We start from the raw sequence: 24,080 nt of genomic DNA, 5'->3' as shown, positions 1-24,080 counted from the left end.
TCCCTTCCCCACAGCACCTGTATATATGTATATATGTCTGTACACATTTATTACTCTATTTATTTTACTTGTACATATCTATTCTATTTATTTTATTTTGTTAGTATGTTTGGTTTTGTTCCCTGCCTCCCCCTTTTAGACTGTGAGCCCACTGTTGGGTAGGGACCGTCTCTATATGTTGCCAATTTGTACTTCCCAAGCGCTTAGTACAGTGCTCTGCACACAGTAAGCGCTCAATAAATACGATTGATTGATTGATTGATTGCCAGGACAGCTGCGGGCGAATCCGGTGGCTGAGTTCTATGCCAGGGAGAACGTGCTCCCCCCAACACCAGCTGGATCCCGCCTTTTCCCAGTTTGGCATCGCTCAGGGCCGGAAGCCGGGGGGGCGAGGGGGCACCGGCTGGACGCTTCCCCCCTGCCCCGACCCCCGCCAGCTGTGGGGGAGGCCGAGGCAGCAGCTGGAAGGGGCTGGGAATGGAGCGGATCCTTAGGGATCAGAGCTGGGTGAAACCCAATCCCGCTTCTGAGCAGGGAGACGTGACGCCCCAGCCCCTCCAGAGGCTCTCGTGAAACTGAAGCCCACGGTTCCGGGACGGGGCAGAAACAGCTGCAGCCCCTTCGGCTCCAAAGAGCAGCATCCAGAAATGCCCGACCCTCCCCTGTCCAAGGGCTGCAGTGCCAGGCTCTCGGTGGGGCCTCGGGAGAGGGCGGCCTAATGGGCAGCGCCACAGCCAGCAGCCTAGACTGGATCAGCTTCAAATCGGGGCTGGGAGGTGGGGGGCAGCAGATGGGGGGCAGGCTGGTTGACCCCCGAGCCTCCTGGAGGACCACTAGACTGTGAGCTCCTCGTGGGCCGGGAATGAGCCTGTTTATTGTTCTACTGTCCTCTCCCAAGCGCTTAGTACAGTGCTTGGCACACAATGAGCGCTTCCGCAACCCAGCTCTCTCTCGTATTTACTGAACGCTTACTGTGTGCAAAGCACTAAATGCTAAACAGGGGAGCCTCTCCCAGGTTGGGATAAGAAAGCAGCAAGGCCTACTGGATAGAGCATAGGCCTAGGAATCAGAAGGACCAATCAATCGTATTTATTGAGCGCTTACTGTGTGCAGAGCACTGTACTAAGCGCTTGGGAAGTACAGGGGTCTAATCCCGGCTCCACCATTTCCCTGCTGGGTGTCGTTGGGCGAGTCACTGAATTTCTCTGTACCTCAGTTCCTTCATCTGTAGAATGGAGGCTATGACTGTGAGCCCCATGTGGAACATGAACAATGGCCAAGCTTGTATCTACCCCAGTGCTTGATACAGTGCTTGGCACATAATGGGAGCTTAAAAAAAAAGCAAACAAGAAACAGAAAAAAGAAGTATAATAGAAAGGTCAAGGCTGACGGGCCCATAGTCTTCCCTAAATTCCCTGTCCTGGGCCCCCCAAGACCAGGCCTGTCCTTTCCCCCCCAGCTCCTGCTGATCCAGGAAAAACTCAGTAGTGCGATGGTATATTCCAAAAAATAATTTATAAAAGGCCATTTTTATATGCATTAGAAACACTATGTACATAAATATTTATATCTCTAGCTATGTACAGGCAGGTGGGCCTTGGGGGTGGCAGTCCGGAGGGGTCGGGGTGGGGGCAAGTCTCTCCGTGGGGAAGGAGACCCCAGAACTGGGTTGTCCCCCTGGTCCTTAGGGAGGGTCCCCACCTCCATCAGGGGCTGAGGTGCCTCTGGACAACAGGAATTGAGGGAAATCAAGGCTGGGTTCTCTGTGGCTTCCAGAGGGTGGAGGCGGGTGGGGCGGGGACAGGGGGAGGCAGAGGCCGCAGGCTTCCCACTGCCCCCTACCCCAGGCTGACCCGTGGGGCAGGGCGGACACACCCGGGCCGCTCACTGCCCCCTCTCCCCTCCTCTCCCTCCCCCCAAGTCAAGTCCGCACGTTGTGATAGGCAAAGGGGCAGGGGGCCGGGGTCTCGTGAGTGAAGACGGAGTCATTGGAGGAGCAGGTACTGCTGGTGTCTTCGCCAGACGGGGAATACTGCTCAAAGGGCGTCGAGAGGTCCAGGTACTGTGGGGGCGAGGGACCGGTCAGCATCCTCACCCGCTGTGACCCGCTGTCCCTCTGCCCGGAACCCACCCAGGAACCAAAGAGGCCTCGGCTCCCAGCCCAGGGGCTCTTTGGGTCACCTGGATCCGTTTTGGTCCATCTCAGATCTGCCCCGATCCACCCCGGATCCTGCCCGCGATCCGCCCCGTCTCCTGCCCTGTATCCCACCTGGGATCTACCCCAGTAGCGGTGGCTTAGGGGAGAATGGATTATGGAGAGAGAGAGGGAGGGAGGGAGAAGAAAGGTGGCCGGGGGAGGGTGTTGCGGGGGTCAGGGGACAAGAAGTCGCACCTCCTCGGCGACGGCCATCAGGATCTTGTCCAGCGCCTCCACCAGCTGCTTGAACGTGGGTCTCTGGGACGGGGCGGCATGCCAGCATTCTCGCATCAGCAGGTACCTGGGTGGGCAGGTGGGGGACAGAGGTGACCGTGGAGTGGGGGCACGGGGGGAATGGATGATGGGAACAGATGCTGGGCGAGGGAGAGGTCGGGACGGTGTCGGCTTACAGCTCATGGGTGCAGTTGGATGGCCGGTCCATGCGGTGCCCTTCCTTCAGCAGCTTGAAGAGCTCCTCCACCGGGATGCCGGGGTACGGGGAGCCCCCCAGGGTGAAGATCTCCCACATCAGGATCCCAAAGGACCACCTGGGAAGGGCGGGACCCCGGGGTCAGGTCCGAGGGGCCGTCCCCGCAGAAGGCCGCCACACCCACCCAGGGCCCCAGAGGGGTGCTCGGATCCTGGGGTTCCCCTGCCCAGCCCCCATTCTCAACTCTGTCCCGCTCTGAGAGACGGGGGGCCCCCGGGACAGGAGGGCTTAGCTGACGGGGCCCCACCCTGAGTAGAGGAACGTACCCCTCCACTCCCCTGCCCTGACTTACACATCACTTTGGTGGGTGTAGACGCGGTCGAACAGAGCCTCTGGAGCCATCCACTTCACTGGTAGGCGGCCCTGAGGTCAAAGTTCGGGGGTCACAGAGGGGAGGGACCCTCTAGGACAAGGATACCTGAGCCCCCAATCCCCGAGCAGCGGAGACCCTGGAGTCCCGAATCCCTGTCCCCAAATGTCCCGTGACCAAGCTCGGCTGTACATGGCGGTGGTGGATGCGGGGACTCGGACCCACCTCCAGCCTCCAAAAGCCCCTGCCCCTTCTCCAACACCCTCCTCCTCCTCATCCCCTGCCTCCCACTGGTCTAGGCCCCCCACCCCAGCTCCTTCCGGCCCTTCTCCCACCAGCCTCGTCCCCAGTGTCCTCACATTGCTGGTTTTCTTGTAGTAGTCAATGTCGTGGACGCCCCTGGCCAGGCCAAAGTCCGCAATCTTCATCACGTTGTCCTCGGTGACCAGCACGTTGCGAGCGGCAAGGTCACGGTGGATACACTGGAGCCAGGGCGGGAGTGGGCTCAGGGCGATGGGGGGGCCCCCTCCCCTCTGGCTCCCGCCCCCGCCACGGCCCCGGCCCTGCCAGCTGCGGCAATCGGACACCGCGGGCCGGGGCTGGTAACTCTCTTCTCCAAGGTCGCCACTTTCCCACGCCCCGATCAACCAGTCTCCCACGACCCAGTCTCCCCTGATTTCACCCTCCTCGATCCAGTCTCCCCCAATCTGGGCTTCCCCGATCCTTTTTCCTCTGATCCGGTCTCCCTCGATTTGGTGTCTCCGGATCTGGTCTCCCCTGATTTGGCCTTCCCCCATCTAGTCTCCCTCGATTTGATCTCCTCTGATTTTAGCCTTCTACGTTCCAGTCTCCCCTGATCTGGTCACCCCAATCTGACCACCCGTGAGGTACATCTCCTCCAAGAGGCCTTCCCTGATTGCGCCCTCCTTTCCTCTTCTCTCACTCTCTTCTGCAGCACCCTGACTTGCTCCCTTTATTCATCCCCCCTCCCAGCCCCACAGCACTCAACTCCATATCTGTCACTTATTTACTTCTATTCACGTCTGTCTCCCCCGCTAGACTGTAAGGTCATTTTGGGCAGGGAATGTATCTGCTAAATCTGTTGTACTTGCCCAAGTGCTTAGTATAATGCTCTGCACACAGTAAGTGCTCAATAAATATGGTTGACTGACTGACCTGGTCTCCCTCCCCAGGGTCTCATCCTCTCCCTTTCGGTCCCTGTGATCCTGCCCAACCGGGAGTTACTTGGTAGGGACCTTGTGGAGGATTCGTTACTGACTGGAAGCGGAGGGTCAGAGGTTGGGGAGAGCTCACCTCCTCCAGGAGGCCTTCCCAGACTGAGCCCTTTCCTTCCTCTCCCCCTTTTCCCCCTCCCCACCCCCCCGCATTATCTCCTTCCCCTCCCCACAGCACCTGTATATATGTATGTACTGATTTATTACTCTATTTATTTTACTTGTACATATTTATTCTATTTATTTTATTAATATGTTTTCTTTTGTTGTCTGTCTCCCCCTTCTAGACTGTAAGCCCGCTGTTGGGTAGGGACCATCTCTATATGTTGCCAACTTGTGCTTCCCAAGCACTCAGTACAGTGCTCAGCACACAGCAAGCGCTCAACAAATACAATTGAATGAATGAATGAAGAGAGCCACAGGGCCAGTGTCCCATCAGCTGACTCCCGCTACCCCCCAGCCCCCGTGCCCTCACTTTCATTCAGTCGTATTTATTGAGCGCTTACTGTGGGCAGAGCACTGTACTAAGCGCTTGTACTCACTGTACTCACCTTCTTGGACTCGAGGTACTCCATGCCGCGGGCCACTTGGTAGGCACAGGAGACCAGGTCCTGGAAAGACAGCTGCTCCTCGGGCACCCTGGCAGCGACGGCAGCGAAGGGGGAGTCGGGGCCGGGGGGCCGGCGGGCCCGCAGGTATTCCCGCAGGCTGCCTTTGGCGGCACACTCCACGATCACGTACAGCGGTCCTGGGGGCGGGCAGGGCGGGTGGGGTGGCGTGAGGGCCGGCCCGGACCAGGGGAGGGGGTGGCAGCGGGACCGGTGCGGGAAGGGTGGGATGTGGAGAAGCAGCACGGCCTAAGGGGAGTCAAAAGGACCTGGGTTCTAATCCCGGCTCCGCCACCTGTCTGCTGCGTGACTTTGGGCAAGTCATTATGCTTCTCTGGGCCTCAGTCACCTCATCTGTACAGTGGGGATTAAGACTGTGAGCCCCATATGTGACAGGGACTGTGTCCAACCCAATTATGGTGGTGTATCCAACCCAATTCTTAGAACAGTGCCTGGCACATAGTTAGCACTGAACTAATAACACGAGTCGGGTGCGTACAGGGGCAAGGAGGGGCCGGACACCTCTCCAGATGTCGCAGTGCAGTGGCTCTCTGCCATGTTGCCTGCCCACTGCCCATTCCCTGGTCACCTCCAGGTGCCCGGCCTGTCCCCCGTGCCCACCCTCCCGTCCACTGACCCGGCCCACCTCTCCGGGTGCAGCCCCCGCGCCCCCGCTCACCTTCCTGGGTGCAGACCCCCAGCAGGTTGATGATGTTTTTGTGCTGATCCATCAGCTTCATCATCTCCATCTCAGAGATGAGGTCGGCCAGGTCCTTGTCTGAGGCGTTGTCTGCAGGGGCGGGGGCAGGCTGGGTCGGCGCGGGGGCCGAGCTCGGGGGGAGGGGGTGTCCGGGCTCCCCTCCATTACCCCCAGATCTCCCACTCCCCACGCCGGGGTGCTCCTCCCTCTCACCTTTCAGCATCTTGACGGCCACGGTCTCCACCCTGTCCGGCCGATCCCGGTCGATGCCGTAGGCCTCGGCTCGGACCACCTGCCCGAAGCAGCCCTCGCCCAGGGGCTTCCCCAGAGCCAGCCTGTGGTGGGGGAAGGAGGGGAGAAGGACGCTTGGACACCCCTCCCCGGTTCCGGTCTGGAGCAGTTGGGGGCCCTTTGTGGCTGCTCGGAAGGGGATCCCAGAGAGCTGATTCAACTCTCCCTCCCTGTCCCTGGGGCCCGAGGAGGACGCTCGGTGGGCAGAGAGTAATGGGTGCGACACTGACCTGTCCCTGGGGAACTCCCACTTGGCATCCAGGGGCAGGTCCAGCTCCACGAGGCCGGCCAGCATGGGGGTGCAGCTGGAGGACAGGCGGGGGACCCGCATCAAGGAGGTGCTGGACATCCCCGAGGAGCTGGACTCCAGAGAGAACTGCCGGGGGGAGCGAGCCGGGGGTCAAGGGTCGGAGGGCGAGGCCGGCCGGGGCTCCGGGGGGGGACGACATGGGACAACTGGGGTCAGAGGGTCACCGACGCCCTCGGCCCCAGCCGGGGTCAGGGCTGGGGACCCGGGGTGGGGGGCCGAGGGGAGTTTGGAGAAGTGGGCCCGGGGCCGCGTACCTGTCTGATGAGGGGGAACCGGGAGAGCTTGTGCACGGCCAGAGGTTCGCGGGACGGCTTGCCGGACTGCGTCTGCATGCGGCACAGGACCACGATGACCGCCACCATGGCCACGGCCAGCGAGCCGGACGTGTAGATGATGATGTCCGTGTACTTGACCTCTGGGCCCGCCGCATCCCTCAGCAGCTCCTCCTCTGCCCCAGGATAGACACCGTCAGACCCCCGTGGGCCCCAGTCCCTTTCCCCATTCCCCGCCGCCCCCCGGCCGTCCCCCGACCCTCACCGGGGATCACGGTTAGCCAAGCAGACTGATACGAGAGGCCGATGGAGTTGCCCGCCAGACAGGTGTATTCGCCCGCGTCCTCAGTCGAGACGTTGCGCAGGTACAAAACTTCTACCTCCGAGCTGTTGATGTCGGCCGTCTGCGGGCGAGCGGGGGCGGGAGTGGCTGGGTGAGAGGGTCCCGGGGAGGCCACCCTCCTCACCACCCATTGACCGAAGCCGCCAAACCCCCAAATGCCAGCAGCCGTCCTGACTCTCCTCCAGTCACGGGCCATGGAGATCGCATAGCTACCCGCCAACGGGGAGATTTGGCCAATCGGCGCTCAAGGCCAGGAAGAAACTAAGATGCCAGCCGGGTTAAGGTAAGGAGTCAGTTATTTTGAAGGAAAATTCCATCCTACAGGACGGCTTTGTGTCCAAAGGCAGGCAGGTCTGTTCGAATGATAACAGTCACGAGGCCAGAACAGTGACCATTTGGAGTAAGAAAAAAGTCCACCAAATTGCAGCCCCCAGCCCCCAGAAGGATTACTCCGATCCCAGGTGGGTGGGAAGGCCCAGAAATTGCATCATCACGGGGTTTATTTGTGGTTTTTTTTTAAAAATGGTACTTATTATGTGCTTCCTGTACTAAGCGCGGGATGGGGAATGACACACAAACAAATCTGTTGGAGCCGGTCCCCGTCCCACATGGGGCTCACAGTCTCAGTCCTCATTTTCCAGATGAGGTAACTGAGGCCCAGAGAAGCGAAAGGGCTTGCCCAAGGTGACCCAGCAGACAGGTGGCAGAGCCGGGATTAGAACCCTTGCCCTTCCCACTCCCAGGCCCGGGCTCGATCCACCGGGCCAAGCCGCTTCTGATACCTTGAGGACCTGCACATACGGGACGCCGTCTGAAGCGAAGCTGCTGCCGTTCACCTCAATGTGCTTCAGCCACTGTATGTGGGGCTGGGCATCGCTGTACACCTTGCAGAAGAACTCGACGTCGCTGCCCACCACTGCCGTGGTATTTGCGGGGAGACCAGCCTGCAGGATGGGCCGGTGCGGGGACCTCTCTGTGGGCGCAGGGGCCTCAGGTCAGAGAGGTCCAGGGGCCTGGACCGGCCTGGGGGGCGGAGGGGGAGCTGCCCACTGAACCCTCTAGGGAGAGTACAATCAGCCGATCACCGTCAGTATGGGCAGAGTGCATACTGAGTGCTGAGCAATTAATAATAATAATGCACCAAGAGCAATTAATAATAATAATTGTGGTATTTGCTAAGCTCTTACTATGTGCCAGGCACTGTACTGAGCACTGGGGTGGACACAAGCAAATTGGGCTGGACACAGTCCCCATCCCAGGTGGGGCTCACAGTTTCAATCCTTATTTTGCAGGTGAGGGAACTGAGGCCCAGAGAAGTGAAGTGACTTGCCCAAGGCCGCAAAGCAGACATGGGGCTCTCTGGGCCTCAGTTCTCTCGTCTGTAAAATGGGGGTTAAGACTGGGAGCCCCGTGTGGGACTCCCTGATTAGGTTTCAGCTACCCCAGTGCTTAGAACATTGTTTAACACATAGGAAGCGCTTAACAAATACCATCAGTATGTGGAGGGGCCGGGATTAGAATCCAGGTCCTTCTGATTCCCAGGTCAGTGCTCTATCCACTATGTGAACCCCTCCCTTGGTGGGGTCTTGGGTGGCAACTTGTGGGGTAGGGGGCTCCTGAGGTTCAGCCTGCAATGGGCCGCAGGACCCTCGGGGTGCGGGGGTGGCTCACCCAGGACGTCCAGCAGGTAGCTGTAGTGGATTCTGCCAAAGGCGTTCTCCACCAGGCAGGTATAGTTGCCTCGGTCGGAGGGCACCACGCTCTCCATGACCAGGCTCCAGTGCTGGTGGCGGAGCTGGGGGGACGGGACGGGGTCAGGGGGAGGGTCCCGGGGATGGGGGTGCCCCCCGTCGGTCCCCACCTCCCCCCAGCAGTTGAGGTGGAGACCCCCTGCAGGGCCGGGGTCCACCCCCTGGGGCGTGAGGGGGAGAGGTGTTAGACCGAGCACCCGGCTGGACTCCCGGACAGACGCGAGCCCACCCCAGCCTCCCCTGCCTCCCCACCTCCTTCCCGCATGGCTCTCCCCCGGGGCCCTTCCACTGTGGAGCGGCCCAGGGGCTGCCGGGGGTCCGCGGGGGTGCTCGGGCCTCACCCGGATGCCCCCGATGCGGTGCTCGCCCCGGAAATCCCGCCCGTTCTTCAGCCAGCGGATGGTGGGCAGGGGCTTCCCGGAGGCTGGGCAGCGGAACTTGACGGTGTTGCCGGCGGGGACGGCGTACAGCCTCTTGTCCATGCGCTGGGGGTGCGTCCAGTAAGGGCCTGGGGGAACCGGCAGCAGCGGGGGGCCGTCTGAGTGGCGGGGAAGGGGGATCCTTTTATCCCCTTTAGACTGGGAGCTCGCTGTGGGCAGGGAATGTGCCTGCTTGTTGTTGTATTGTCCTCTCCCAAGCTCTAGAGTACAGTGCTTTGCACACGGTAAGAGCTTTATAAATACGATTGAATGAATGAATGAATCCGGTCTCCCGCGATCTAGTCTCCCCTGATTTGGGTTTCCACATATCTATTCTATTTATTTTATTTTGTTAGTATGTTTGGTTTTGTTCTCTGTCTCCCCCTTTTAGACTGTGAGCCCACTGTTGGGTAGGGACTGTCTCTATATGTTGCCAATCTGTACTTCCCAAGCGCTTAGTACAGTGCTCTGCACATAGCGCTCAATAAATACGATTGATGATGATGATGATGATGTCCCCAATTCTGACCTCCCGTGATCTGGTCTCATGTTCTCCCTGTCAGCCCCTGTGACCACCCACCCGTCTCCCCTCCTCCCACACCACTGCCCCACCCCGCTTCCATTCACCCCCTCTAAGCCCCGGGGGGTGGTCCCTCTCCACGCCTGACCCCACTCCAGGAGAGGAAACTGAGGCCCGGGAGGGTGAAAGGAGCTGCCAGAGACCTGCCGGGGTCAGGGTGGGTGTTGGTTGGGGAAATTTTTTTTTAAGTATTTGTTAAGTGCTTACTATGTTCCAGGCACCATACTAAGCACTGAGACAGGTACAAGTTAATGAGGTCGGGACCCTGTCCCACGTGGGGCTCACAGTCTTCATCCCCATTTTCCAGATGAGGTCACTGAGGTGGAGAGAATGAGGTGACTTGCCCAAGGTCACACAGCAGACAAGAGGCAGAGGCGGGATTAGAACCCGGGTCCTCCTGACTCCGAGGTCCGTCTCTATCCACTAGGCCCCGCTGCTGCCTTTCTCCGGGAGAGAGGAGGAGATGACACTGACCTTGATGCAGCCTGGCCCGGCCTCTGGAGGGTGACCCTTGGGGGCCGTCGCTGTCCTCGTCGTCATCCCCAGAGCCCAAGGAATCTGCCAATCACGCAGAGGCCCACGTGACTGGGGGAAAGCCGGCGGGACCCCCGGACGCTGCCCGCCCCCCACCCCCACCCCCCGAGCCCAGGCAGGCCAAGCAGGGCCCCCAGCTCCCTCCGACCCGCTCTTACCAACCACGGAGATGGTGATGTTGTAGAGCACCAACCTGGTGCCCCGCGCCAGGCACAGGTAGGACCCCGCGTCCTCGTCGCTCAGGGCCGCGATCTCCAGCCAGCCGCGCCAGGCCCGCACCCGGCCCCTGGCAGCCAGGCGGCTGCCCGCCCTGTACCAGTGCCCGCTGCGGTTGCCCTGGGCACAGCAGAGCTGCACAGCTTGGCCCGGGTCTAGCTGGAAGTGCTGCTCCTTGTCCTGCTCCCCCTGACCCTGGCAGGGCTCTGTGGGCACGGATGGGGAGAGGGTCAGCGGGGCCGGGAGGGACGAGGGACCATTAACAGAGAAGCAGCGTGGCTCAGTGGAAAGAGCCTGGGCTTTGGAGTCAGAGGTCATGGGTTCGAATCCCGGCTCCACCACATGTCTGTTGTGTGACCTTGGGCAAGTCACTTCACTTCTCTGAGCCTCAGATGCCTCATCTGGAAAATGGGGATTAAGACTGTGAGCCCCACGTGGGACAGCTTAATCACCTTGTATCCCCCCAGCGCTTAGAACAGTGCTTTGCACGTAGTAAGCGCTTAACAAATGCCATCATCATCATCATCATCATCTCCCTGCCGCTGCCCGAGCCCAATCCGCCAATGCCCAACAGGGAGACGGCATCCGGGCCGGGGGGCGGCGGAGGGGCTGCTCTTGGCTGGTCCTGGCTGCAGATGGATCCATCTGTTGTCTGTTTGTTGCTGTATTGTACTCTCCAAAGTAATAATAATAATAATGGCATTTGTTAAGCGCTTACTATGTGCCAAGCACTGTTCTAAGCGCTGGGGTGGATACAAGGTAATCAGTTTGTCCCAAAGTACAGTGCTTGGCACACGGTACGTGCTCAATAAATACCATTGAATGAATCAATCAATGATAATGACTGAACATCTACTAGGTGCATGGCACAGAACTGAGCGCTTCTAGACGGTAAGCCCACTGTTGGGTAGGGACCGTCTCTATATGTTGCCAACTTGTACTTCCCAAGCACTTAGTACAGTGCTCTGCACACAGTAAGCGCTCAATAAATACGACTGATTGATTGATTGATTTGGCGAGCACTTACCTGGGAGAGTACGCTATATAACAGTAAACAGACGCATTTCCCACGCACCGTGAGCTCACAGTCTAGAGCACTGTACTGAGCACTTGGGAGAGTCCACTAGAGTTAGTAGACAACGTCCCTGCCCTTGAGCAGCTTCTGGTCCACTATACGCACAGCACTGGACTAAACGCTTGGGAGGAGACCAAAGGGTAAACAGAATCCAACTCTGCCCTTGAAGAACTGACAATCTACTATGTGCAAAGCACTGTACTGAGAGCTTGGGTGGATCTGATGGAGTTAATAGTCAGTCAACCGTATTTACTGAGCGCTTACTGTGTGTAGAGCACTATACTAAGCGCTTGGGAGAGTACGAAATGACAATAAACAGACACATTCCTGGGCACGAAGAGCTTCGGTCTACAGTCCCTGCCTGTGTCTAATTCCCCTTGTGTATTCTTTCTCAGTGCCTAGTGCAGTGGTCTGCACACAGCAAGGGGTTCATAAATACTATTCCTCCTACTACACTACGGGGGGAGGGTGAGCTTAGGATGGCAGAAATGGGGACTCCAGGGAGATGCCCTGCCTCCCTCCTCAAGTTATGGCGGCGGCTTTCCCGCCTGATCCAAGAGCCCCCGCCTCACATCCTTCCTCTGTTCCCTCCGCCTCCCGCCCAGGATTCCCCGGGCTTTTCCGACTGACCACTCACTCCCCCAAGGGCGGAGCTGGGAGGCAGGCAGGGGCGGCTTCCCCCTGGGTGACTGACAGCTTGACAGGCGGCAAAATGAACATGTCAGAGAGCCGGTGACCCCTGTCCCCTCTCCCTCCCCACCCCGCCGCTCCCTCCCGGGACCCGGGTCAGGACCCCTTCCCACGCTGGTCTCCCCGAGGCCCCCCACACTCCGCCCCTCCGCTCTGCAGCACGCAGGCTTCTCCCTTTCAGCCCCTCCTGGCCCCTGGCCCGCTGGATCTCTCTGCCCCAGATTTAAAATCCAGGGATGGGCAGGAGGACAAGCCAGGGGGGTGGCCCTTCTCGCTCCCCCTGACTCTGCATTCTCCCCTTCCTTTGCCCCAGCCCAACCTGGGCCTCTCCCGCTGACCCTCAGGAGGCCAGTGGCCAAAGCTTCGGGACGCCCAACCCGTCTAGAGGAGGGGCAGTTAGTGAGTTTGTACACCCACGCCTGGGCTGACACTCCCACGCGTCCCTCCCCAGATCGTCACAACTCCCATCATCAATCGTATTTATTGAGCGCTTACTATGTGCAGAGCACTCCCATCGGCCTTGCCTCTAGGCCCCCATTCATTCAGAGCAGCAGAGCTGTGTGCAGAGCACCTTACTGAGCGCTTGAGAAGTACAAGTCGACAACAAATAGAGACAATCCCTACAGAACAATGGGCTCGGCCCATGTGCCTCGCCGGGACCACCCCCTAGACTCCCGCTGCCCACTCAGCCCCGAATGCCACCTGGGCCCGCTTACAGTCAAGCAGTAGTTTGGGGAGACTCCAGCAGACTCAGCAGGCACCATCCCTGCCCTCGGAGGGTTTCCAATCTGGGGCATAAACTCCTGCAGCCCACTTTTCCCTTGCACCATGTGCAGGACGGGGCGGGGGCTCTTGACATTAAGGGGAGGGTCTCCGCTTTACAAAGAGGAAACAGACGCCCAAATCGTGTAGACTGTGAGCTCCTTGCAGGCAGGCTCACCTCTACCAACCTTATTTTATTGTTCTCTCCCAAGTGCTTAGTACAGTGCTCAGCATAAATGATGGTATTCGTATTTGTAGACAGTCGACTAAGCTCCTTGAGGGCAGGGGCTATCATATTGTCCTCTCCCAAGTGCTTAGTGGGCTGTAAGCTCTTTGAGGGCAAGGAGCCATGACCACCAACTCTATTGTATTGTCCTCTCCCAGGCGCTTATTAGAATGCTCTGCACAGAGTAAGCACTCAGTAAATACCATCGATTAATTGATTGGGAACAAGTTGGGAGCTTATGAGAGATCTCTCCCTCCTGCTGGCCGTGGGGGGACCCCATGTATCCCCCCCATGACCTGGGCATCCACGGTTGACCTCCCCCCACCCCCCAGGAGCCATGGTTGACCTGCCTGGTTATCCGCTCCCCGCCTGCCCCACCAAGCCCTCGCCGGGTAGCTTACCCTGGTCCATGTCCTGGGAGGCTACTGGCTGAGGAGCCAGTAGCCCCGAAGCCACCAGGAAGGCCACCAGCAGGGCCAGCCGCAACCCCATGGTTCCACCGTAGGCTCCCGGATCCAGGGCACTCACGGCACTGGCGTGGAAAGGCCTCCTTGGGTCCTGTATGAGGAGAGAGAAGAGGACAGCGGGTGAGGTTCGTCAAAGCCCCTGAGTTTTTTGGGGTTTTTTTGTGGTCTTTGTTAAGCACTTAGGCAGGCGTTGTACTAAGCGCTGGGGTAGACACGAGCAAATCAGGTTGGACACAGTCCCACATGGAGCTCAGTCTTATTCTTAATTTTACAGATGAGGTAACTGAGGCCCAGAGGAGTTAAATGACTTGCCCAAGGTCACAAGGCGGACAAGCGGTGGAGCCGGGAGTCTTCTGACTCTAAGGCCCTTGTTCTATCCTCTGTGGATAACAACAATAATAATGGCATTTATTAAGCGCTTACTATGTGCAAAGCACTGTTCTAAGCGCTGGGGAGGTTACAAGGTGATCAGGTTGTTCCACATGGGGCTCACATTCTTAATCCCCATTTTGCAGATGAGGGAACTGAGGCACAGAGAAGTGAAGTGAGTTGCCCAAAGTCACACAGCTGACAAGTGGCGGAGCCGGGATTCAAACCCGGCCGGGAGCCTGGGAGCTTCTCAACCAATTGACCAGTGGCATGTGTTGTATGCTTACTGTGTGCCCAGCACTGTGCTAAGCTCCTGGGTCCCAACCGGAGCCAAGGAGAAGCCCAGGACATGGCACAGCTGGGTACCTTCCCTTCATGTCCCAGGGACTATTATTATTACACACTTCTGTATCCAGCACTGTGCTAAGGATGGTTACAAGATAACAAAATCGGACAATCCCTGTGCTACCTTGTGCTCACAGTCTAAAGGGGAGGGGGAACAGGAATCCTATCCCCATTTTACAGGTGAGGAAACTAGGGCCCAGGGAGGATAAATGACTTGCCCAGGGTCACACAGCAGGCTGGAGCAGAGCTGGGATTTGACCTTAGGTCTCCTGACCCCAATCCAGGCTTTTCCCATTAATACATACCGTCTCTTCTCCCCATTTTAGAGACGGGGAAACTGACCCTAGGGCCCCGATCATTGCCCTGGAAGGTTGAACTCCTTTTCTAGGCCGAACCTCCTTGTGGGCAGGGGTCCTGTCTTCCAGCTCTACTGTATTGGACTCTCCGAGGAACTCAGTACAGTGCTCCACACCCAGTTGCTCAATAAGTACCAATGAGTTTACAATCCTCTAGACTGCGTTGTGGGCAGGGAACATGTCCACCAATTCCGCAGGGACGCAGCGTGGCCTAGCGGATACAGCCGAGCCTGGGAGTCAGAAGGACCTGGGTTCTAATTCCGACTCCACCACCTGTCCACTTCACTTCTCTGGGCCTCAGTTCCCTCATCTGTTAACTGGGGATTGAGACTGTGAGCTCCGTGTGGGACAGGGACTTTGTCCAACCCGATTTGCTTGTACAGTGCCTGGCACATAGTAAGCGCTTAACAACAACTACTATTATTATTATTATTATCTGTAAACTGGGCATTGATACTGTGAGCCCCACGTGGGGCACGGATTGTATCCAACCTGATTACTCTGTATCTATCCCAGCACTAGGAACAGCACCTGGCACATAGTAAGTGTCAAACAAATACCATACAAAAAAGAGACCCTCCACCGATCCCCACCTCCCCCACACCCTCCCTAGGAGGCTGGGCGAATTCTCCAAATTGCTGGGTCTCTGGGAGGCCAGCCAGGGCTAGGGGATGGGAGGGAGACCCTGTTGTGGGAGATTCCAGGAGCTGGGGGGAGGTGGAAGGGAGGAGGAAGAGGGTCTCTCTAAGCCTTCTCAGCTAAGATCCTCCCTCTCCTGGGGTCAGCCTGAGTAACCCTCCTCCCTTCACGGAGGGTCTGGAGGGGTTCAGACAGTCACTTTGAGCCTCTCCCTCCTCCCATGACCCTTTCAAGACCTCCAAGCGTCCGTCTCAGACCACCAGAGTCTGGCTTTCAATCCCCCAAAGATCTCAGAACTAGCCGGGGGTGTGTGTGTGTGTTGTTTTCCTTCCTTTATTCATTCAATCGTATTTATTGAGCGCTTACTCAGTGCAGAGCACTGTACTAAGCGCTTGGAAAGTACAATTCGGCGACAAATAAGACAATCCCTACCCAACAACGGGCTCACAGTCTAGAAGCGGGGAGACGGACCACAAAACAAAACAAGTAGACAGGCCTCGATGGCATCAATATAAATAGGTAGAATTCTAGCTATATCCACATCATCATTTCACATCCCCTCGCGCTGGAGGTTAGGAGAGGGAGCTGGAGGGGAGGGGGACACCTGGTTTCACCTCCTGCGGGGGGCTAGGAGAGGGGGTGCTTATTTTCATCCCTATTGGGGTGCTTTCTCCTCCTTTGAGGGTGGGGGGCGGCCGGGAAGAAGCAGGCTCTCAATCAGAAACCCGCAGCAGAGCAGAGCAGAGCAGAGCAGGCCCCGGGCCAGGTTAACCTTTGGACGGAGGGCGACAAAGGACTTTGTGTGATCCTAGAGTCCCCGGTTACTGATTCACCAGCGGGCCCCCGCCCCCGCAGACCCCCGCCTCTCCCACGGCGGCGGCGTTGGGCGGCCATCCCGGGCCCCCGCCTCCCTGCCTCCCTCCAGGACTGCGGCCTGGGGCAGACCAATAATAATAATAATGATGGTATTTGTTGAGCGCTTACTATGTGCAAAGCACTGTTCTAAGCTCGGGGTGGGGGGGGGGGGAATACAAGGTGATGAGGTTGTCCCATGTGGGGCTCACGGTCTTAATCCTCATTTTACAGATGAGGTAACTGAGGCTCAGATATGTGAAGTGACTGGCCCAAGGTCACACGGTAGACATGTGGCGGAGCTGGGATTCGAACCCATGACCTCTGACTCCAAAACCCGTGCTCTTTCCACTGAGCCGCGCTGCTTCCCTGGCGCTTAGTACAGTGCTCTGCACACAGTAAGACCAATCCCCAGTGCCCCCCAGGTGCCACCCCTACCTACCTACGCACCCCGCACCAACCCCATCCTCATCTATGCATCACTTCCCCCGCCCTGGCACCGTGCCCCTGCCCTTAACGATGGTATTTGTTAACCACTTACTATGTGCAAAGCACTGTTCTAAGCACTGGGGGGATATAAGGTGATCAGGCCTTCATCCCCATTTTCCAGATGAGGTAACTGAGGCCCAGAGCGCTTAGTACAGTGCTCTGCACACAGTAAGCGCTCAATAAATACGATTGATTGATTGATTGAAGTGACTTGCCCAAAATCACCCAGCCGACGGCGGAGCCGGGATTTGAACCCATGACCTCTGACTCCGTCGCCGTGGCCACCTCGGGCCCGCGGCCTGATAATCATTATCCTCGTCATTATTATCATCATCGTCATAATAATAATCGTTATAATGGCGTTAGCATTAGAGAACCAGCGGGGCTCAGTGGAAAGAGCCCGGGCTTGGGAGTCGGAGGTCCTGGGTTCAAATCCCGGCCCCGCCACTTGTCAGCTGGGTGACTTTGGGCAAGTCACTTCACTTTATTTCATTTATTTTATTTGTACATATTTATTCTATTTATTTTATTTTGTTAATATGTTCTGTTTTGTTGTCTGCCTCCCCCTTCTAGACTGTGAGCCCGCTGTTGGGTAGGGACCGTCTCTAGATGTTGCCAACTTGGACTTCCCAAGCGCTTAGTCCAGTGCTCTGCACACAGTAAGCCCTCAATAAATACTATTGAATGAATGAATGAATGAATGATTCCAAAGCCCGGGCTCTTTCCACTGAACCACGCTGCCCTCCTCACCTCACCCCCATCCCTGAACGACAACTCCCCCCTGCCCCAGCCCCCCTCGGTCCCCCCGCGACCCCTTACTAATAATAACTACGGTATCTGTCGACCGCTCCCCATGTGCCAGGCACTGTCCTAAGCGCTGAGGAGGTGGACGCAAAGCAAATGGGGTCGGACCCAGTCCTTGTCCCACGTGGGGCTCACAGTCTCCATCCCCATTTTTCGGATGAGGGTACTGAGGCCCAGAGAGGCGAAGTGACTTGCCCGAGCACACAGCAAAGTGGCGGAGCCGGGATTGGAACCCATGACCTTGTGACCCCCGACTCCCAACCCCGCGGCCCGACCCCAAGCTTAGAAGCCCCTCAACTCCGCAGCCCCCCGAGCCCCCCCCCCACTCCACTGAGCCCAGCGCCCCCAGACCCGGACTCCCAGCTCGAGACCCCCGGACCCCTGGACCGAAACTCCCTTAACCCGGCTTGAGACCCCCCCCAGGCCCCCAGCCCCAGCCCCCCAGCCCGAGATCCCCCCCCGGGACTCTCAGCCCGAGACCCCTGCACCTCCAGACCCCCGGACCCCCAGATTCACAGCCCGAGACCCCTGGCCCACCGGCCCTAGCTCCTCCCCAGATTCCCGGGCCTCGCTCCCCTGGCCCCCAACCCCAATCAATCAATCAATCGTATTTATTGAGCGCTTACTGTGTGCAGAGCACTGGACTAAGCGCTTGGGAAGTCCAAATTGGCAACATATAGAGACAGTCCCTACCCAAAAGTGGGCTCACAGTCTAAAAGGGGGAAGGAGTCCATACAAGGAGAAGGAGACCCCAGTCCTAAACCCACGTTGGCCCCCGGTCCCCCGGCCCCTCACCTGTCCCAGCTAGGAGAGGGGCTCCAGGCCGAGCCGCCGGGCCCCGGGGGTCGCTTCCATCGGACCGACCCAGGATGGGCTCTCCCGCCTCGGACCCTCCTCCTCCTCCTCTGTCCTCTGTCCGGCCCTCCTCCTCCTCCTCCTCTGTCCGGCCCTCCTCCTCCTCCTCCTCTGTCCTCTGTCCCCGCCCCCGGCCCCAACAATAGGCCGCCCAGGGACCCGGACAGCCGGGGGCCGCACAGCAGGAGCAGCAGGAGGAGGAGGAGGAGGAAAAAGAGGAGGAGGAGGAGGAGGAGGAGGAGGAGGCATCCCCCGGCCCCGCCCCCAGGCCCCATCCCATCCCCTGCAGCCCCCAGCCCGCCCTGGGGGGCTACTGGCCCGGAGCCCCAGCCGTCCCCTCCTCTCCTTCCTTCCTTCCCGCTTGGCCACCTCTGTCCAGCTGTCAGCTCGGGGGCTGGGGCGGGTGAATCAATCAATCAATCAATCGTATTTATTGAGCGCTTACTGTGTGCAGAGCGCTGGACTCAGCGCTTGGGAAGTACAAGCTGGCAACATATAGAGACAGTCCCTACCCGACAGTGGGCTCACAGTCTAGAAGGGGGAGAGAGAGAACAAAACCAAACATACTAACAAAATAAAATAGAGTAGATAGGTACAAGTAAAATAAATAAATAGAGTAATAAATCTGTACAAACATATATACATATATACAGGTGCTGTGGGGAAGGGAAGGAGGTAAGATGAGGGGGATGGAGGGGGGAGAGGAAGGAAGGGGCTCAGTCTGGGAAGGCCTCCTGGAGGAGGTGAGCTCTCAGTAGGGCCTTGAAGGAAGAAAGAGAGCTAGCTTGGCGGATGGGCAGAGGGATTGGGGGCATTCCCTCTGTCCTTCCAGAGGGAAGGACAGTCCTGGGTGCAGTGCCCCTCGGGAGGGACCTGATTAGGGATGGGGAGACCTAGAAGACTGCGAGGCAGGGGGGAGGCACAATGATTGGGGGGTTTTTCCCCCCACTGCACAGGCTCCAGTTTCCAGTGTCATCTGGAATTAGACCCTGCACTAGGTGCTCAGTCCTCGTTCCAGCCGCCCCTGGGGGCGTGGAGCGTTTTGGAGGGAGGTGAGGAGGGGTCCGGTGGGTATCTCTGTTAAGCAGACCCCAGCCTTCCTCGGCAAGAGGGTGGACACGAGGGGGGTTTCTGCTCCACCACACTTAGGTCCGTATCTGTAATTTGTTTGTATTGATGTCTGTCTCCCGCTCTAGACGGTGAGCTCCTTGTGGGCAGGGAATGTGTCCATTTATTGTTATAGTCTACTTTCCCAATCAATCAATTGTATTTATTGAGCGCTTACTGGGTGCAAAGCACTGTACTAAGTGCTTGGGAAGTACAAGTTGGCAAGATATAGAGACAGTCCCTACCCAACAGTGGGCTCACAGTCTAAAAGGGGGAGCTAAAAGCGCTTAGTACAGTGCTCTGCACACAGAAAGGGCTCAAGACATACGATTGAATGAATGAATGAATAATTATGATTGACTGACTGCGGTCGGCCTGGCCTCAGCTTCCCCAGCTCCTCCTCCCCAGCCCCCACCCCACCTCAAAAGCCGGGCTATTGATAGCCAGAGGCCAGTGAGCCTGACACGCACTCCGGCAGAGATTGCAGCCATGTAACTTGAGGGGACAAGGGGGACGAGCCCCAGAAAATAATAATGACAATCGTGGTATTTGTTAAGCGCTTACTATGTGCCAGGCACTGTTCTAAGCGCTGGAGTAGATACAAGCTAATCAGGCTGGACACAGTCCCTGTCCCACATGGGGCTCAGTCTTTTAATCCCCATTTTACAGATGAGGGAACTGAGGCCCAGAGAAATGAAGTGATTTCCCCAAGGCTACACAACAGACAAGTGGCAGAGCTGGGATCACAACTGGGTCCTTCTGCCTCCCTAGGTCCGTGCTCTAACCATTAGGCCATGCTGCTTCTCTCAAGGAAAATGTGCGTTGGGGGGTATGTTTGCGTGGGATTGTAGTTGTATGAGGATGTCTATTTGTGTATGTGTGGGTGTGCATGTCTGAGTAGTTGTGTGGTTACTGCTGAGAAGCAGCGTGGCTCTGTGTCAGCTGTGTGACTTTGGGCAAGTCACTTAACTTCTCTATGCCTCAGTTACCTCATCTGTAAAATGGGGGTTAAGACTGTGAGCACCCCATGGGACAACCTGATCACCTTGTAACCTCCCCAGTGCTTAGAACAGTGCTTTGCACATAGTAAGCACTTAATAAATGCCATCATCGTCATCATTATTATTATTAGAGAGCACAGGCTTTGGAGTCAGAGGTCATGGTTTCAAATCCCAGCTCTTGTCAGCTGTGTATCTTTGGGCAAGTCACTTCACTTCTCTGGGCCTCATTTACCTCATCTGTAAAAATGGGGATTAAGACTGTGAGCGCCCCGTGGGACAACATGATCACCTTGTAACCTCTCCAATGCTTAGAACAGTGCTTTGCACACCGTAAGCGCTTAATAAATGCCATCATTATTATTATTATGTGTGAATGCTTGTGTGAGTATGAGTGTGAAGTGGGAAAAAACAAAGGTAGGATGAATTCCTGGGTCCAATTTCTCTCCCCCTCCACCCCAGTGATGGAGGTTTGGAATTTGTCATTCCCTAGGATACCCTGAGCGCTTATTGTGTGCTTAGCAGTGGACAAGATGCTCCCGAGGAAGGCAGCTTGGACACCTGGAAGCCTCACAGGCCTTTCCTGGCTGATACTAGGGCCCACCTGGGTGCTCGCCTTCTCAGAGGCAGGGGGTTGGACTAAGTGACCTTTTAGGGTCCTTTCCATCTGGAGGCCTCTGGGATTCCATACACTCGTTGTGGACAGGGAACGTATCTGTTGTCGTACTCTCCCAAGAGCTTAGTACAGCGCTCTGCACACAATAAGCGCTCAAAAAATAAGATTCACTGAGTCATTTTCTCCTTCACTCTGCTTCTCCCCCTGCTGCCCTCACCCCTTTACAAACCTGTCTCTCCCTTCCCTCTTCGACCAGCTCCCGTCCCAGCAAAGGGTACTGTTCCTTTTTCCTCGGACTGTCCCCTCTCCTCACCCTCCCAGAGGCCTTCAGCCCCAGCGGCCCACCACCATCTTCAAATAATAATAATGATGGTGTTTGGTAAGTGCTTACTGTGTGCGAGGCACTGTTCTAAGCGCTGGGGGGATACAAGGTGATCAGGTTGTCCCACGTGGGGCTCACAGTCTTAATCCCCGTTTTCCAGATGAGGGAACTGAGGCACAGCGAAGTGACTTGCCAAAGGTCACCCCGCTGACAAGTGGCGGAGCGGGGATTCGAACCCATGACCTCTGACTCCCAAGCCCGTGCTCTTTCCACTGCAACTCCGGGAAAACAAACACGGGTAAAAGGCCTGCCAGGGGTGCCCACTTGCTGAGCTAGGGGAGGAAGTTTTGAGCCCAGTAGCCCCCATCCCCCTCGGGCTGGCCAGTTGCTTCAAGCCTTTTCAATCTCTTTCCCAGGCTCTCCCAGGCCCCCCTCCTCCCAAGGACAACTTAACCCTCCACCTCCCACTCCCCCCCCCACCCCCGCAACTCTGCAAATGACTCCATTCTTACCATGGGCCTCACAGACACATAAACAATCACACATGGGGATTGATTTATGGGCAAAGATTAAAAAGAGTAAATATGTAAAGCTGGGCTAAATTCAGAGGGGAGGGAGGGGGCTTTTAAGGTGGCCCCGGGGAGATGGGGGGGGGGGGGACGGAGTGATGGGGTTTGCCAGATCGAATCATTCAATCAACCCATGGTATTTATTGAACGCCTCTTCTGGGCAGGGCACTGTAATAGAATTATTAGGCCTGATCCCTACCCCCAAGAATTTTCCAATCTGCCGAGGAAGCATCCCTAAAGATTAAATGTGTTAATTTAATCTCAATAGTTAACATTTAAATGCCAACGTTTAATTCATATGAGATTAATTAACATTAAATTTAATATTAATTTAATCATTGTCACAACTTCTCGGTTACCTCATTTGAAAAATGGGGATTAATACTATGAGCCCCTTGTGAGAGATGGACTATGTCCAACTTGATTAGCTCGTGTCAAGCCCAGGGCTTGACAAATACCGTAAAAAGTATATTTTAATGGCAGTCTCCCCCTTTAGACTGTAAGCAGGGAAGCATGAACTGTAGTCTCCCAAGCACTTAGTACAATGCTCTGTGAGCTCACTGTGGGCAGAGAATGTGCCTGTTGTTATATTGTACTCTCTCAAGCGCCTAGTGCACCGCTTTGCGTGCAATAAGTGCTCAATAAATTTGATGGAATGATTGAACAGAGTGCTCGATAAATACCATCGCTTGCCATGTACCTAAGTGCTCCGGGGAACTGTGAGTGTTTATCCTAAATGCAAGGACAGTTGGGGATATAAGGTGGGAAGATTAGATATAAATGGGGGAAGGCCCCCTGGAGGAGATGAGATTTCAGGAGGGCTTTGAAGAATGGGAGAGAAGTGGTCTGTCAGATGTGAAGGGGAGGGAATTCCAGGCAGGAGGGAGAGGGTGAGAGCTAGAGGTCAGTGATGAGGTTAGCTTGAGACGAATAAAGAGTGCGAGCTGGAAGAACAAGGGCTTGGGAGTCAGAGGTCATGGGTTCGAATCCCGCTCTCAGCTGCGTGACCTTGGGCAAGCCACTTAACTTCTCTGAGCCTCAGTTACCTCATCTGTAAAATGGGGATTAAGACTGTGAGTCCCAAGTGGGACAACCTGATCTTGTATCCCCCCCCAGCGCTTAGAACAGTGTTTTGCACATAGTAAGCACTTAACAAATACCACCATTATTATGATTATTAGAAGCAGCGTGGCCTAGGAGATAGGGCATCAGCCTGGGAGTTAGAAGGACCTGGGTTCTAATCCTGGCTGCACCACATCTGCTATGCGGCAAGTCGCTTCACTTCTCATCTGTAAAATGGGGATTAAGACTTTGAGCCCCACGTGGGAGAAGGACTGTGTCCAACCTGATTAACTTGTCTCTACCCCTGAGCTTGGCACTTAGTAAGTGCTTATAACAAGTACAATTACTATTATTATCATTACTGGGAGGAGATAGTGGATAAGTGGGAGGAAATTGGACCCTGACTTTGAGTTCCCTGTCTGACCCTACTGCCTGGAATCAAAGTGCTGAGAGGGGCTCTTAAGCACTTAGTAGAGTGCTCTTCCTACAACATTTATTGAATTTCTCAATAAATACTACGGCTGGGTTGAGGTCACTGGGGCCAGTCCCCTGCCTCCAGGCACGAGGACCGAAGAACTCTGGCCAGTGGGTTCTGGTGGAGGTGCTGGCTGTCCTAACTCGGGTTCCCTTGGGGACCCCAGGTCCCTCTTCTTCTTGCCCTGACCTGTCCAGAGGAGCCCCCCACCACCCCCAACAGAGGCATAGTCAGCCAGTCAATTGTATTTATTGAACACTTACTGCATGCAGAGCACTCTACTAAGCACCTGGGAGACTATAACAGATACATTCCCTGTCCACCACGAGCTGACAGGCTAGGGGGGAAGACAGACATTAAGAGAAATAAAATAAATTACACATCCGTGCATCAATGCTGTGGGGCTGGGAAGGGGGTTGAATAAAGCAAAAGAGTCAGGGCAATGCAGAAGGGAGTGAGAGGAGAGGAAGGCTAAGTCAGGGAAGGCCTCTTGGAGGAGATGGGCCTTCAATAAGGCTTTGAAGGGGAGAGAGTCATTGCTTTTAGATATGAGGAGGGAGGGCATTCCAGGCCTGAGGCAGGATGTGGGCAAGAAGTAGGTGGGAGATAGATTTAGGTACAGTGAGAAAGTTAGCAGTGAAGAGGAGACAGACACACAAACACACACACTTTCTCTCTCTGTGTGTGTCTCTCCTCTGCTGCAGTAGATCAGGACCATGGTGACCCTAGGGATGTGAGGATTCAGT

General features: G+C 56.4%; 1 protein-coding gene across 1 annotated transcript; it reads right to left on the bottom strand.

Moving 5' to 3' along the window:
• Positions 1–1,496: 1,496 nt before the first annotated feature.
• On the bottom strand, positions 1,497–18,217 carry FGFR4 (fibroblast growth factor receptor 4). Its single transcript, XM_038771080.1, has 18 exons — positions 18,126–18,217; positions 13,411–13,567; positions 10,199–10,462; positions 9,981–10,064; positions 8,849–9,015; positions 8,428–8,551; positions 7,539–7,729; positions 6,679–6,817; positions 6,396–6,589; positions 6,062–6,207; positions 5,754–5,875; positions 5,520–5,630; positions 4,784–4,980; positions 3,357–3,479; positions 2,980–3,050; positions 2,608–2,745; positions 2,393–2,498; positions 1,497–2,062 (listed from the first exon to the last, which is right to left on the bottom strand). The coding sequence occupies exons 2-18, from the start codon at positions 13,499–13,501 to the stop codon at positions 1,922–1,924; spliced, it is 2,409 nt and encodes an 802-aa protein (XP_038627008.1). The 5' UTR covers positions 13,502–13,567; positions 18,126–18,217; the 3' UTR covers positions 1,497–1,921.
• Between the last annotated feature and the right edge of the window lie 5,863 nt (positions 18,218–24,080).

The sequence above is a fragment of the Tachyglossus aculeatus genome, chromosome X2 (assembly GCF_015852505.1).
Source record: "Tachyglossus aculeatus isolate mTacAcu1 chromosome X2, mTacAcu1.pri, whole genome shotgun sequence".
In the NCBI taxonomy this organism is placed as follows: domain Eukaryota; kingdom Metazoa; phylum Chordata; class Mammalia; order Monotremata; family Tachyglossidae; genus Tachyglossus; species Tachyglossus aculeatus.
The sequence above is the reverse complement of the archived record's forward strand: the minus strand, read 5'-3'. Positions and strand labels throughout refer to the sequence as shown.

Bases quoted from the DNA above. Each gene is read 5' to 3' on its own strand.
- FGFR4 (XM_038771080.1), bottom strand. From the start codon at position 13,501: ATGGGGTTGCGGCTGGCCCTGCTGGTGGCCTTCCTGGTGGCTTCGGGG. The intron at 6,590-6,678 runs GTGAGGGTCGGG...ATCCTGGGGCAG, and splicing joins TTGGCTAACCGTGATCCCCG to AGGAGGAGCTGCTGAGGGAT. The intron at 3,051-3,356 runs GTGAGGACACTG...CTTTGACCTCAG, and splicing joins ACTACAAGAAAACCAGCAAT to GGCCGCCTACCAGTGAAGTG.